This window comes from Schistocerca americana, chromosome X (genome assembly GCF_021461395.2).
Source record: "Schistocerca americana isolate TAMUIC-IGC-003095 chromosome X, iqSchAmer2.1, whole genome shotgun sequence".
NCBI lineage: Eukaryota > Metazoa > Arthropoda > Insecta > Orthoptera > Acrididae > Schistocerca > Schistocerca americana.
This window is the reverse complement of record NC_060130.1, coordinates 813284784-813301599: the sequence shown is the minus strand read 5'-3', so window position 1 is coordinate 813301599 and position 16816 is coordinate 813284784. Positions and strand designations below refer to the sequence as shown.

The window sequence follows — 16816 nt, the reverse complement described above, 5'->3', positions numbered from 1 at the left end:
TGGTACTAGTACAGAGATTTCTTGTCCTGAAGTTGTGGCAGAATACAACAAAATAATGGGTGGTGTCGGTAAGTTTGATCAATTACGAGAAAGGTATGCTATTGGCAGACATTCTGTAAAATGGTGGCACAGAATATTTTATTTCCTGGTGGACGTTGCTGCAGTGAACAGTTTTATCCTGTGCAAAATAAGTAAAAGAGAAAGTGGACAGCATGATCAGCTCACCTGCAGGATCCATCTAGCCAGACAATTGATCGCTGGCTTCTCATCCCAAAAAAGGCGTGGACAAAAACCTGTCGTTCTGGCAAAAAGGGGTAAAGTACCTGAAGATTTTCCTCATGTGGCTATAGGGGAGCATCAACCCATTTTAGGAGAAACCTACTGGACATGCCGTCATTGTAGTAGCAAAGCTGCGGAAAAGAGCACTCGCTGTGCTTGTACATATTGTCAAATACCACTTTGCATAGACCCATGTTTCAGGAAATTTCATGGCAAGTAATTGTGAATAATCACTGTAACAAGAGAAGTTGTTTTTGTCATTTAACTCCAAGGAAGGGCAGTGGGAAGAATACTTCCCAACATGTTGTGTGATCTCACTTTCACAGCTGGAGCAAATTTGATATTCTGTACGATAAATATACCTATCTGTTAACTACTATCTGCTCTCCATTCATTAAAAAAACTGCTCAATAATTTTGCCCACGAAAGGGTTAAAATGTTGTTTTATTCTTGTATCTGTGTTTACATGTGTACCTTTACTGTGACTTGCTGGAAGTACTTGTTCTCACCCCATTCAACATACTGTACAGTTTCTGGGTCCCTACGTTAAATTTTTAGCCAGTACTACAATCATTATTACATTCAAAGTGCTTATGAAGTAAAGTAATCATTATAACAGATTTTGTGTTCTAGAAAGGTTAACAGGCTACAGCTTGTTCAGACCATTATAGTCTCAGGGACCCCACCTTTCACTTATGCTCTTCCTCATCCAAAGAAGTATGTGCTCCCTTTGAAAACATATAGAGGTAGTAAACACATCAATCAGTACAGATCATTTCTGTGTCAATGTTTTTCAATAGTTAAGTGGTAAAAGCTCCTAATGTCCCGATTACTTGGACTCCTCCTTACTAATTGATTTTGTACAATGAACATTAGCTTTCTTGCTTTAAATACTGACAATATAAGTCAGTGACATTTTACTGCCAGAACATTTTAAGCATATACCTGTACTGCTCATGACAAACTGCTTTTCCAATACTTGCTAGACTGTGCTACTGTTTCATGTCCTACTTGCATAACTGATTTTAGTACCAAGTGAAGTCATATACTGTAGTTAATTTTCTTGATGAACAGTGTAACAACTTAGTACAGCTTTGCCAAATTAGGATGGTGACCATTCTTCTTTTATTTGACCACAGTTTGCTTGACCTTAACCTTGGTTTGACTCCCACTAGTTGAACTACTGCTCCCAATCAAAAATTAGTGATTCAGGTAACAAAATTTTGTCCAGTACCTGTAACACACACCCACAGTCATTTTAAATTTCTTCCATAGGAGTAACATTATCAATGAATTAATCACGTGCTAGTAGCCGGTAGCATTAAAAGGGGCACTATAGTTTACACTGCAAGTAACCAGAGACAGTCCAGGACTCATCAGCGTATGCCCTCGTGCCTGTGGCAATGAAGATCGAAACTATGTTTTATATTTCATATTACCTGAGACAAATTGTGTGAAAATCAAGGAACATAATACAACAGGGAATTACTGAATGAGGCAGTACAGCTTTTCAGACACAAACCTCATATCTGCAAAGCTGAAGCTCTTATGTCTGGTCATCCTGATTTGGGTTCTCCACTATTTTCCCAGATTGCCAAGGCAAATGCCGGGATGATTCCTTAATCAAGGTCACATTTGACCACCTGTCAAATTCCCACAGGCTACCTGTCTTATCCTCATATAGTAAGTCAAGTATGCTGTGTGTTATGTATTTTGGTGTACTAATCTGCACTGCATTACATTAGCAAAAATCCTGTATCACTGCGAAATGATCCTTGACTGAAAAACGATACATAAAATAACAAACAAATGTTTCAGTTGCTTTTTAACCTCAGGGACCTTTATTTCTAAGTAACAATGTAGGAAAAGATATATTGCTATTTAGAAAGAAGAAGACACATTAAGTGCAACCGAACGTATCTTCTTTATGGTAGGCTACAATATTTCTTTTTCTGCAATTTTGATATTCCTATGTGTACTTGTTTTATTTATAAGTAATCCATTTGATTGAGCAACACTGTAACAATTATACCTCTGAACAATGTTCCTTTGTGATTTTTTTATTTTACTTATTTTTTATGCGAAACGTAAAAGACTTGAGGTTTCCTTTTGCTGCCTTCTGTTTCCACATCAGACTGGCTGACATTTACGTAAGACCAGAACTGTTTGGCATTATTTGAAAGATTTGTTGCTAACACGTTACAGGAGGAGGAGGAGGAGGAGGAGATTAGTGTTTAACGTCCCGTCGACAACAAGGTCATTAGAGACGGAGCACAAGCTCGGGTGAGGGAAGGATGGGGAAGGAAATCGGCCGTGCCATTTCAAAGGAACCATCCTGGCATTTGCCTGAAGCGATTTAGGGAAATCACGGAAAACCTAAATCAGGATGGCCGGAGACGGGATTGAACCGTCGTCCTCCCGAATGCGAACATGTTACAAATGAATGGGTACTGCAATAATATCTGTTTACTTAGCATTATCCGAATGTTGTTATTAAATTAGGAAAGGTCTTTCACGTCCTTAATCAACTTACACGGCACATGCTTATATAGAGTGTGATGCACATTAAGTATACAATTCATCTACAATTCCTGTGTGTCCATCATACTTTTAAATGATGCCCCATTTCTGTTTTTGGAAGTAGGATCCTTAATACTGTCTTATAATGAGAATTGTGAAGCTAATGAAGCTAATTTGAAAGCAATCTTTTTCCTTGCACCATGGAACCTATTCAAAATAAAATGGAGGAGAGAACCATGGAGCCTATTAAAAACAAAATTGAGGTGGACAGATATTAATACAACAAATCTAAGAAAAACAGATACACTGGGAACTTCTATATTATGATTTGACGTTTGGTGTGGATTTACAATATTCATATCAAATATAAGCAGTATTAGGCGAAGAGATTTCACGAATAAAAGAAGACATTACTACTGCTCTTGTAATCGATATACTGTAATCAAATGCAAATGTATATTCAAATCCTAAAAAACGATAGTTGCTTCAGGTAAGTCTTATAATCAGACTCACCACTGGAATTTCAACCACCACCTTTCTACTACGAATGTGAAAATATCTTGTTGGCACCCATCTACATACGAAGAAATGATCCATCACAACAAAACAAAAGAAACCACAGCTCACACGTAAACACTCAAGTGTTCATTTTTCCAGTACAATACTTTTTACATTAAGCGGTATGTAACAAACTATTACGAGTTGTCACGTTACATTGAAATTGTAGCTTGCAGTGGAGCCAGGAGAGGTGGTGAGATGTTGGTTCTCACATTCTTTTCCATATTTAGTATATCAAATTCTATGGATAACACGATGATGATAAAATTTCAAATTAATAACTTCAGTAGTTTCAGACATATACCCAGTTAGGGTCTGTAATGTGTACTCGTCTACAGTATCAATTGAAACTGCAGCCAAGTAAGAGGTTCATATAATCTAATTTTCTGGAACTGTCTTTAGTTTCGTTACCACAGTTTTATGATATAATTAAAAGTACATTTGAAAATTATTATTTCATTGTGGTTGTGTTTTTTGGAGAGAGGGGGGGGAGAGAGAGAGAGGGGGAGAGAGAGAGAGGGGGGGAGAGAGAGAGGGGGGGAGAGAGAGAGGGGGGGAGGGAGAGAGGGGGGGGAGAGGGGGGGGAGAGAGAGGGGGGGAGAGAGAGGGGGGAGAGAGGGGGGGGAGAGAGAGGGGGGGAGAGAGAGGGGGGGAGAGAGAGGGGGGGAGAGAGAGGGGGGGAGAGAGAGGGGGGGAGAGAGAGAGGGGGGGAGAGAGAGAGGGGGGGAGAGAGAGAGGGGGGGAGAGAGAGAGGGGGGGAGAGAGAGAGGGGGGGAGAGAGAGAGGGGGGGAGAGAGAGAGTGGGGGAGAGAGACGAGGGGGGCAGGGTGAGAGAGACGAGGGGGGCAGGGTGAGAGAGACGAGGGGGGCAGGGTGAGAGAGACGAGGGGGGCAGGGTGAGAGAGACGAGGGGGGCAGGGTGAGAGAGACGAGGGGGGCAGGGTGAGAGAGACGAGGGGGGCAGGGTGAGAGAGACGAGGGGGGCAGGGTGAGAGAGACGAGGGGGGCAGGGTGAGAGAGACGAGGGGGGCAGGGTGAGAGAGACGAGGGGGGCAGGGTGAGAGAGACGAGGGGGGCAGGGTGAGAGAGACGAGGGGGGCAGGGTGAGAGAGACGAGGGGGGCAGGGTGAGAGAGACGAGGGGGGCAGGGTGAGAGAGACGAGGGGGGCAGGGTGAGAGAGACGAGGGGGGCAGGGTGAGAGAGACGAGGGGGGCAGGGTGAGAGAGACGAGGGGGGCAGGGTGAGAGAGACGAGGGGGGCAGGGTGAGAGAGACGAGGGGGGCAGGGTGAGAGAGACGAGGGGGGCAGGGTGAGAGAGACGAGGGGGGCAGGGTGAGAGAGAGGAGGGGGGCAGGGTGAGAGAGAGGAGGGGGGCAGGGTGAGAGAGAGGAGGGGGGCAGGGTGAGAGAGAGGAGGGGGGCAGGGTGAGAGAGAGGAGGGGGGCAGGGTGAGAGAGAGGAGGGGGGCAGGGTGAGAGAGAGGACGGGGGCAGGGTGAGAGAGAGGAGGGGGGCAGGGTGAGAGAGAGGAGGGGGGCAGGGTGAGAGAGAGGAGGGGGGCAGGGTGAGAGAGAGGAGGGGGGCAGGGTGAGAGAGAGGAGGGGGGCAGGGTGAGAGAGAGGAGGGGGGCAGGGTGAGAGAGAGGAGGGGGGCAGGGTGAGAGAGAGGAGGGGGGCAGGGTGAGAGAGAGGAGGGGGGCAGGGTGAGAGAGAGGAGGGGGGCAGGGTGAGAGAGAGGAGGGGGGCAGGGTGAGAGAGAGGAGGGGGGCAGGGTGAGAGAGAGGAGGGGGGCAGGGTGAGAGAGAGGAGGGGGGCAGGGTGAGAGAGAGGAGGGGGGCAGGGTGAGAGAGAGGAGGGGGGCAGGGTGAGAGAGAGGAGGGGGGCAGGGTGAGAGAGAGGAGGGGGGCAGGGTGAGAGAGAGGAGGGGGGCAGGGTGAGAGAGAGGAGGGGGGCAGGGTGAGAGAGAGGAGGGGGGCAGGGTGAGAGAGAGGAGGGGGGCAGGGTGAGAGAGAGGAGGGGGGCAGGGTGAGAGAGAGGAGGGGGGCAGGGTGAGAGAGAGGAGGGGGGCAGGGTGAGAGAGAGGAGGGGGGCAGGGTGAGAGAGAGGAGGGGGGCAGGGTGAGAGAGAGGAGGGGGGCAGGGTGAGAGAGAGGAGGGGGGCAGGGTGAGAGAGAGGAGGGGGGCAGGGTGAGAGAGAGGACGGGGGCAGGGTGAGAGAGAGGACGGGGGCAGGGTGAGAGAGAGGACGGGGGCAGGGTGAGAGAGAGGACGGGGGCAGGGTGAGAGAGAGGACGGGGGCAGGGTGAGAGAGAGGAGGGGGGCAGGGTGAGAGAGAGGAGGGAGCAGGGTGAGAGAGAGGAGGGAGCAGGGTGAGAGAGAGGAGGGGGCAGGGTGAGAGAGAGGACGGGGGCAGGGTGAGAGAGAGGACGGGGGCAGGGTGAGAGAGAGGACGGGGGCAGGGTGAGAGAGAGGACGGGGGCAGGGTGAGAGAGAGGACGGGGGCAGGGTGAGAGAGAGGACGGGGGCAGGGTGAGAGAGAGGACGGGGGCAGGGTGAGAGAGAGGACGGGGGCAGGGTGAGAGAGATGACGGGGGCAGGGTGAGAGAGAGGACGGGGGCAGGGTGAGAGAGAGGACGGGGGCAGGGTGAGAGAGAGGACGGGGGCAGGGTGAGAGAGAGGACGGGGGCAGGGTGAGAGAGAGGACGGGGGCAGGGTGAGAGAGAGGACGGGGGCAGGGTGAGAGAGAGGACGGGGGCAGGGTGAGAGAGAGGACGGGGGCAGGGTGAGAGAGAGGACGGGGGCAGGGTGAGAGAGATGGGGGGGGCAGGGTGAGAGAGATGGGGGGGGCAGGGTGAGAGAGATGGGGGGGGGCAGGGTGAGAGAGATGGGGGGGGCAGGGTGAGAGAGATGGGGGGGCTGGGTGAGAGAGATGGGGGGGGCTGGGTGAGAGAGATGGGGGGGGCTGGGTGAGAGAGATGGGGGGGGGGCAGGGTGAGAGAGATGGGGGGGGGGGCAGGGTGAGAGAGATGGGGGGGGCAGGGTGAGAGAGATGGGGGGGCGGCAGGGTGAGAGAGATGGGGGGGCGGCAGGGTGAGAGAGATGGGGGGGCGGCAGGGTGAGAGAGATGGGGGGCGGCAGGGTGAGAGAGATGGGGGGGCGGCAGGGTGAGAGAGAGGGGGGGGCAGGGTGAGAGAGGGGGGGGCAGGGTGAGAGAGGGGGGGGCAGGGTGAGAGAGGGGGGGCAGGGTGAGAGAGGGGGGGCAGGGTGAGAGGGGGGGGGCAGGGTGAGAGAGGGGGTGGCAGGGTGAGAGAGGGGGTGGCAGGGTGAGAGAGGGGGGGGCAGGGTGAGAGAGGGGGGGGCAGGGTGAGAGAGGGGGGGGCAGGGTGAGAGAGGGGGGGCAGGGTGAGAGAGGGGGGGCAGGGTGAGAGAGGGGGTGGCAGGGTGAGAGAGGGGGTGGCAGGGTGAGAGAGGGGGGGGGCAGGGTGAGAGAGGGGGGGGCAGGGTGAGAGAGGGGGGGGCAGGGTGAGAGAGGGGGGGCAGGGTGAGAGAGGGGGCACTTTAACAGTGAACTGGCATCATTTAATTCCAGTAGGATGGATGTAGAGGAATTATGGGCAAAGTTTAAGCAGATTGTAAATTGTTGCCTGGATAATTGTGTGCCTCATAAGTGGATTAAGGATGGGAAAGACCCACCATAGCAATAGTTAGCACAGATTCGTGAGTGTGTGAAAAGATGTATGCACAAAGCATACAACTATCCCCACCATACCATAGGAAAAGATCTGGCACAGAAATGAGAAAAATCGGGTCCTATGTAAAATCTCTAAGTGGGTCTAATGCTTCCATCCAGTCACTTGTTGACCGGTCCAGTGTGGCACTTGAAAATAACAAAACAAAAGCCATAGTATTAAATTTCATGGTTAATCCATTAGTGCCCATTGTCCTTGATTGAGGACAGTCATTTTTTCTGTCACTATTGCAATGTATGCTACTCCAAACCAACAATGGGCTCTTTTTGTTGTATAGTAAGTCTTCCGTCAACAATAGGTATCATTAATATCTCTCTGCTACAGTTGTTCAGTTGAAGACTTGACAGAAGTGAACTGTTTTGGCAGACGGTTAATTCTATCTAAGGTCAGCATCACTGCCTTTTTCTGGCTGCTGTGTAATTTAATACTATGATACTGTTTAGTACTTACGAAAGTGAATATAGTTTATTCCATTTTGTGTCCCAGTGCATCAAAACTTGCTATCCTTGTTTGAGGACACTGGGCGTTTCTGTGGCAAATGTTATGTTTTTCAGTCTTTTCATATTTCTTTGCCATTGCTCACCATGTTTTTAAAACTGTTGAAGAGGTAGTAGAATATTTATTTTCTGAAGAAATAGACACATAGTAGTTCTACCTCCAGATGTAGATGGGCAGACTGATGAGGAAAATATTGAAGATGACTTGTTAGGAAATATATACGTGAGCAATATTGCAGGTACTACTGAAATTTTACATGAGAGTGACAACGAAGACACTCCTCATGCTTCTTCTAAAAGCCCATAAAGAGGAAGTTAAATGGTGTGATCAGGTTCCGAAATATTCATTTCCTGACTTAGGGTAGAAAGCTTCTAGTCTGTTGGATGAACTGAAAGAAAAGTTGTATGGTCTCGCTCGCATGCAGGTTTTTGAAGAACTCTTTTCAGAAGAGATTCTAAGCATGATTGTAGAGGAAACTGAAAAATATGCTGAGGAGTGTAAAAATAAAATGAATTTTTCAATTTTACCTGAACAAATTCTTGTATTTGTTGCGTTCTCAATCTCTACCGGCTATCATAAATTGTCCAATGAAAGAGATTATTTGTCTCAGGAGGATGATCTCTGAGTCCAAACAGAGAAAGATGTGATGAGTCATAACAGGCATCTTGAACAGAAATCTGTAATACATTTCAATGATAACAGAAAGGCCAATGAAACAAGAGTGAGAAATCTTTCAAAATAAAACCATTTGCAGAGGCTCTGGTATTAAGTTATCAGAAATGGAGAGTCTTTCAGGAAACTCTGGCAGCTGATGAAATGATTGAGGGATACTATGGACATCACCATATAAAGTAGTCTATCAGACTGAAGCATTTCGCGTTTCGTCACAGGGTTATTTGGAAACCGTGATAGCGTTACGGAGATGTTTAAGAAACTCAAGTGGCAGACTCTGCAAGAGAGGCGCTCTGCATCGCGGTGTAGCTTGCTCGCCAGGTTTCGAGAGGGTGCGTTTCTGGATGAGGTATCGAATATACTGCTTCCCCCTACTTATACCTCCCAAGGAGATCACGAATGTAAAATTAGAGAGATTAGAGCGCGCACGGAGGCTTTCAGACAGTCGTTCTTCCCGCGAACCATACGCGACTGGAACAGGAAAGGGAGGTAATGACAGTAGCACGTAAAGTGCCCTCCGCCACACACCGTTGGGTGGCTTGCGGAGTATAAATGTAGATGTAGATGTAGAAGCATACACTTTGAATACAAAGTTTGGGCCTTATTGGCTACTGTTACAATTTGTTACTGTATTGCAGGAAAGACCAGAATAATGATAAAACAAATCTACCACTGGTTTCCGAAGTAGTTTTGAGAATGTTGTCCATAATTGATGGGTTGAATAGTTACGAAGTATTTTCTGATTATTACTTTACTAGTCATGACCTGCCTGTCCGACTGAAGGAACTGGGATTCCGTGCAAGTGGAACTATAAGAGAAACCAGAACAAGGAAGTGTCCCGTATCACCAGATAATGTTATGAAAAAGAAAGAAAGGGGATATTTTCAGTTCAGATGTGACAGAAAGAAGTAAGATTTGATCATAAAATGGAATGACAAGTGTTTTACACTAGCAACTAATTTCAACACCGTCGAAATCCAAGGTTAGAATTCATTCCAAAAATAAAAGGTCAGTGTTCCATGACCACATGCATTGAATATATACAAGAATTTCATGGGAGGCGTTGACCTTCACAACTGGCTAATACAGATACTTACCATTGCAGTGGGTGGTAAAGCCTGGTACTGGTACCTTTTTACACAGATGGTGAACATGACAGTTGTGAATGTGTACTTGGCTTTCAAGAGGTGCACTGAAGGAACTTCTCTTTCAGTGAAAAAATTCAGGACACAGATTGCGAGAGCATACATGAAGAAACGTCTTGAAATGAGGTCAGCTAAGGTAAGACCAACAAAACTTATCTCACCTTCCAGGAGTAATTTATCAGATACATGGTATGACCAAAAGCTGCACATCATCCGGAAGTGTGAAAAGGAAAGACAATGCCCATTGAGAACTCCAAAGTAAAGCCGAGAATATATTGTGGGAAGTGTAATGTTATGCTCTACATACAATGCTTTCCCAAATACCCTATCAGGCCTTAACAAAATGTCAGGTTTCAAGAATTTTTAGGTTAAAACTTTTGTAAATGTTACTTACTGTGAAATAAATAATAGTTTTGAAATGTTATTTTGAGTTTATAATTGCCAGTTTCTTTATCCCTTGTCAATTCTCCTAGTCAGTAGTGTAATGACAAAATTACTACGAAGCATCCAGTGTCCTCAAATGATGATGGACAAAAAATTTACATTTAGGCAACAAGTGAACAAAATTTCTTCACATTTCCATAAATTGGGTTGCCAGGACACAGTTTTCAAAAAATACAGAATATATGTTAACCAAAAATAAATTGGGTGTTAATGGTTTAAGAATTGTTCACAGAGGGCAACTGTACAAACATACCATCGTTTGAGCATCGAAAAAATTCCCATACGGACGGTATAGTAATAAGCATCCCTGGCACAGAGAAACAACTCAAAAAAACTCAGAAGAGTTCGAGCCAAGTAAGTCACCAGGTGTGGATGGAATCCGAGTTTGGTTTTTCAAAGAGTACCCTACAGGATTGGCCCCTGACCTATCCTGCATGTATCGTGGATCTCTCATCCAGCGCAACATCCCAAGCGACTGGAAGAAAGCAAGGTGACTCCTGCATATAAAAAGGGCAGTATGATGGACCCATAAAATCACAAATCAATATCCTAACAGAAGTTTTCTGCAGAATCCTTGAACACATTCTCAGCTCTAATACAATAAATTTTCTCGAGACCGAGAATGTCGACAGATCAGCATGGTATTAGAAAACATCACCTGTGTGAAACTCAGCTTGCCCTTTTCTCGCATGATACACTGCAAACTATGGATGAAGGGCAACAGGCAGATTCCATATTTCTAGATTTCCAGAAAGCATTTGACACAGTGCCCCTCTGCAAACTCTTAACAAAGGTACGAGCGTATGGAATAGGGTGACAGATATGCGAGTGGCTCTAAGACTTCGTAAGCTATTGAACCCTACGTGTTGTCCTCGACAGCGAGTGCTCATCAGAGACAAGGTTACTGTCAGCAGCAGCCCAGGGGATTGATAGGACTGCTGTTGTTATCTATATACATAAATGATTTGCTTGACCGGGTGTGCAGCAATTTGGCATTTGGTTATGATGCTGTGGTGTACGGTAAGGTGTTGAAATTGAGTGAAAGTAGAAGGGTACAAGGTGACGTAGACAAAATTTCTAGTTGGTGATCGCAGCTAGCTCTAAATGTAGAAAACTGCAAGTTAATGCTGATGAGTAGGAAAACAAACTTGTAAAGTTTGGATACAGCATTAACGTGTCCTGCTTGACACAGTCCCGTCATTTAAATATCTGGGGATAGTGTTGCAAAGTGATATGAAATTTATTGGGAGAATTCTAGGAAGGTGTGGTTCATCTGTAATGTAGACTACATATACGATGCTTGTGAAACCTACTCTCGAACACTGCTCGAGAGTCTGGGGTCTCTACCAGGTCGGATTAAATGAAGACACCAAAGCAATTCAGATGCGGGCTGCTAAATTTGTTACTGGTAGGTTCGAACAACACCCAAGTGTTACACACATGCTTCAGGAACTCAAATGGGAATCCCTGGAGAGGGCGACATTCTTTTTGAGGAACACTTTTGAGAAAATTTAGAAAACCAGCATTTGGAGTTTACTACAGTAGGATTCTGCTGCCTCCAGCATACATTTAAGGACCACAAAGATAAAATATGAGAAATATGTACGGAGGTATTAACAGTCATTTTTCGCTCACTCTGCTTGTGAGTGGAACAGGAAAAGAAATGACTGGTAGCGGAACAGGGTAACCTCAGTCACATGCTGTATGGTGAATTGCGGAGTATTTATGTAGGATGTTGATGTAGGGGAGAAGGATGGTAGAGAAATAGCTTGAGGGTGGTTCAATTAACCCTCTGCCAGGAACTTAATTGTGAACTGCAGAGTAATTAAGGCTAATCACATAAATTTCGCTTTAAACAGTGTTAGCAAAGCAGATGCTGGGTTTGCTCTTGGCACCCCAAAACACAATTAGTTTTTATTACAGACAGAATTAAATAAACACCTTGGCTAGGATTAACAAGCAAATTGTACTACCACATATGCAGACATCTGATATTTACACTCAAATTTCATAATGAAACCAAATTAAATAAAGAGAAGCTAATACACTAACCTTGTATGTTGCTGTCCACGTAGAGTCGTCATCACCAGAACAAGTAAAAACTTCTACACGATATTGTCTTTCAATCAACAAATGTTTCACAAAGCGATCAAATGCTGCCTTCTTCAAACAGGTATACTCGAGTTTACCTCCATCTGTAAATTTAAAAAAAGGGTCAAAATTGAAAGAAACCCACTGTAACACAACAAGAATGTCAAATTACAAACACACATCATTTGTATCATTCAGTCTAGTAGTCGAATACGAAGACCTAATTTTAACATCAGTCTTTATGAAAAATTATAGTTTGTTTCCGTGTATATGCACATCTAAGTAAATACTCCGCAAATGAATGTGAAATGGAGGCTATTTTATGTTGTATGAGTGTCTGATCCTGTGATCTGAGTTACCTGCTTTTTCTTTTAACCTTCCACAAACTCTCTCTCATTACTCTCCAAGAAGTGAATTATTAGTTTCAAAAGCTAGGATAATGTTGTCAATTTTATGTGTGCACATCGGCAGATGTGTGTGTGTAAGAAATAACCTCTCTACAAAGAACACTTTTTTCATCATGGTCAGTCCTCTGCAAGAACTGTCAGTAACTCAGATTGTTCAGTTTCGGGTGCAGCAGTCGCACCACCTCACAGAAATGATGGCAGACTGCTTGATGTGCCATCAAACCAGCAATGCAGTCTCCAGCATTGCCACAGCAAGGGGCATCTGTTTCCACACTGCCATTCTATGTATTCAATTCCAAACAAGAAGACTGGTTCGAATACTACGTGCAGCTGGCTCACACACTTCGCAGTGCATCACAATGAAGGTAGTTAGAGCCGACCACATTTTCTTGCAACAGTTGGAGTGTCCCTCTACCAGTTCACCTGCCAACTTTTTCCCACCGCTTGCCCTGAAAGTGTTCCTTATGAAGGACTAATTGGTGCAGTGAAGTAGTATGACAACCACCAGATTAATGCGGCAACTGTGCATTACAAATTCTTTTGCTTACAGAGGCAACCCAGTCAGACAAATACGCAGCAGGTGGCCAACTTAAGATAACTTACATGCCATAGCAAATTCTAATGTGAGTGCAGCCATTATTATAGTGATGCCATGATTAGGGATGCCATTATTCAAAATCTTTCAAGGGCCTCAAGTTTCCTGAACCTAGCTTGCTGCTGATTTTGGAATTAGTGAACAATCAGGACTCGTGTGATAGTACAGTGGTAGACTGATTCCACAGTTCAGAGTAATGGTAAGCAGGTCATGGCCGTACTTTGTGCATCGAAGGAGGCAAAGTCTTGGCTAGGGTGGTGACGTAAAGAAAACCGGTGTACTCGGCAACAGACTAGTGGAGTTAAAACCTGCCCTCTGTGTTTTGTGATGCACAAGTGGCAAGCACGCCATGTCATGATGACAAGTGTTATCACTGTGATAAGCATGGTTGGCTTCAATCTGCCTGCCTGCAGAAATGCTCAATAAGCTCTTTGCACATTCTCCAAGGTCTCAGTCAATCAACATAAATGCAATTGTTTCAAAGCCAAATAGTGATGCTAGTGTCAATCAGTGCAAAGAAAGTGCAACAGCGGAGAAGTCTCACAATTCTTCCATCCAGCATAAAACTAATAAATTGTTTGTCATTCTGCAGATTGGCAAATGTAAAATATTCATGCAATTGGAGACTGGTATGTCTGTGACTCTTTTGAATAGAAGCACATGCGAACTTTTGAGGAAGACCAATTTATAAAAATCTAGGGCAACTCTTTCTGGGTATGGTGGACATGACATTCCTGTACTAGGTATTCACAGTCTCCCTGCTACATTTCCTAACATTATTAAAACAATTTCATTCAGAGTGTAGTGCTCATGTGACAGTGGAAATATTTTTGGTACGGACTCTTGATCTGTTTGGTTTGCACATTCAAGACGATTTACTCTCTACGAACTTCTTTGTGCCTACAGACAGGGTAACTGAATTTTGGGATGAATTTAGTGTGTTTTCGAGATGGCCTAAGCAAAGCTCACATTAACACGAAAGGCAACGTGCAACCACTCTTTTGCTGAGTACAGTCCATCCCTCACATAATCAGAGATCAAATGGCCTAGGAACACTTATCTCAGTATGATAATGGTGCGATTTCCCTTTTAGCAGCCACTCAGTGGGCATCACTTTTAATGATTGTAAAGAAACCTTCAGTCAAAATATGGTAAATCCACAGATGGTGATTGACTATCTTCCTTTGCCACAGCCTGAGAAACCCATAGGCAAACTTGGTGCAGGTAATTTCTTTTCTAAGACTGATCACTGCAATGCTTATTTGCAGCTACCCATGGATGACCAGGCATGGTAAGTTTTTGTGATCAAAACCCACATTGGGTTATCCAAGTTTTTGCAACTGCCCTTTGGCATTGTGTTCGCACGTGCAATTTTTCAAAACTACTTGTCACAGTTGACTGCTACAGTTCCTTCTTGTTTGAATTATTTGGATGACAGTAATTTTGAGTTGTATTCCTGCTGAACTTTTGTCGATCTCAGGATATTGTTTCAAGTGCTCTAAGATGCTGGGCTGAAGCATAATAAAGACAATTGCTCCTTCTTCTACACTGAGACTGAATATTTGGGACACGTTATCAACAGCCGAGGTATCCACCCTTTCCAGTCACACTTATCTGCCATATAGGACTTACAAATTCCTGGTAACATCAGTGAACTCCGTGTTGTGCAGGGTACACTAACTCATTACATCTGGTTCATTCCAAATAATGCACAGACTACAACTCCATTGCATAATCTTTGATGAAAGAATGTTCGGTTTGAGTGGACTAAGCAGAGTCAAGTTGCATTTCAGAAACTGAAAGAAGCTTTACTGAGCAATCATTGTTTGGTACATTTTGATCCTGCTAAACCAGTCATGCCAGACACATGCTCTTATGGGATTGGACCTTTGGACTGGCCAACTGCTGTCACATCCTAACTCCTCAACAAAGCACAGTGCAATTATTCGCAGCTGTGAAGGAAGCTCTTCCTGTCCTATGTGGGGTGGCCAAATTCCATCAATGCCTGTATAGCACAAAATTTTACTTGGTTACAGATCATAAGCCTTTCACCTTATTCTTCAGCCCTTGAAAGCCAGTCCCTCTGCACAGCACAAAAGTTGCAGTATTGATCTCTGCTCCTCTGCAATTATCGGTATGAAACTGGCACCAGCTAAGCTTTTGAATGCAGACACACCTTCTCGCCTAGCAGCTGCCACTGATTCAGCATTTGACACCTCAGAAGATTCTTGCTTCCACACTGAAACACTTGATAGTTTTCCCATCAACCACAGACGGATTGCTCAGGCAGCAGCTGTGGACACCAGCCTCAAGGTTCTGTTTCAGTACCTCCACACTGGTTGGCCACATTCAATGAAGTGGATTAGCAATCCGGTTGTATGCCATTATTTTGTGCTCCAGTACAGCTTATCAGTCCAGCAGTGTCACTCCCTTACATACAGACACTGATCAGTCTCATGTGGTTGTGGCACATTTGCTTTAAAAGGAAATTCTTCACCTTCCTCATCAAGGCCATTGGGGTATTGTACACACTAAGCAGCTTGCCCGATGCTTGAACAGCACAACTTACTTCACAATGTCCAGCATGTGCTGAACACAAGGTTGCTCGGCCACAAAAAATTTTCGATTTGCCCAAGCCCAGTGCCCTTTGGTAACATCTGCATATTGACTGCCAGTCCCTACTGGAATTACTGTTGGCCTATTGTTATTGACACCTTTAGCAAGTGTTTAAGAAATGTGACTAAGATTAAAGAATGGAGACTAAAGAAAGTGGAAATGAAGAACACCAATAAAGTCTGATACGTTCAAAGTTACCAACAAATGAAACAGGTACTGCAAATTAAGAGTGGGAAAAATGTAAGACAACATCAGATAACTGCAATGTACACATCTGTGATAAAACAAGTGGGTGGTACAGTAAAACAAAATGAAACCAACTGGTGGAACGGCAGGGCCAAGGAAGTTACTACGGAACAAAAAAAAAAAAAAATAAATAAATAAATAAATAAATAAAATAAAATAATTAAAAAAAATACAAACCCAAGGGATCAAACCAGTTGTTGTTGTTGTTGTTGTGGTCTTCAGTCCTGAGACTGGTTTGATGCAGCTCTCCATGCTACTCTATCCTGTGCAAGCTTCTTCATCTCCCAGTACCTACTGCAGCCCACATCCTTTTGAATCTGCTTAGTGTATTCATCTCTTTGTCTCCCTCTACGATTTTTACCCTCCACGCTGCCCTCCAATACTAAACTGGTGATCCCTCGATGCCTCAAAACATGTCCTACCAACTAATCCCTTCTAGTCAAGTTGTGCCACAAATTTCTCTTCTCCCCAATCCTATTCAATACTTCCTCATTAGTTATGTGATCTACCCATTTAATCTTCAGCATTCTTCTGTAGCACCACATTTCGAAAGCTTCTATTCTCTTCTTGTCCAAACTATTTATCGTCCATGTTTCACTTTCATACATGGCTACACTCCACGCAAATACTTTCAGAAACGACTTCCTGACGTTTAAATCTATACTCAATGTTAACAAATGTCTCATCTTAAGAAACGCTTTCCTTGCCATTGCCAGTCTACATTTTATATACTATCTACTTCGACCATCATCAGTTATTTTGCTCCCCAAATAGCAAAACTCCTTTACTACTTTAAGTGTCTCATTTCCTAATCTAATTCCCTCAGCATCACTCGAGTTAATTCGACTACATTCCATTATCCTCGTTTTGCTTTTGTTGATGTTCATCTTATATCCTCCTTTCAAGACACTATCCATTCCGTTCAACTGCTCTTCCAAGTCCTTTGCTGTCTCTGACAGAATTACAATGTCATCGGCGAACCGCAAAGTTTTTATTTCT

At 44.9% G+C, this 16816-nt stretch overlaps 1 protein-coding gene across 1 annotated transcript in view; it reads right to left on the bottom strand.

Annotated features, from left to right (window-relative positions):
• Positions 1 to 16816, bottom strand: part of LOC124555004 (DNA mismatch repair protein Msh2) — a 216584-nt gene that overhangs the window by 148897 nt on the left and 50871 nt on the right. The window contains exon 4 of the mRNA XM_047128747.1: positions 11915 to 12057. Within this exon, the coding sequence (XP_046984703.1) occupies positions 11915 to 12057 (143 nt within the window). The remainder of the gene's footprint in view (positions 1 to 11914; positions 12058 to 16816) is intronic.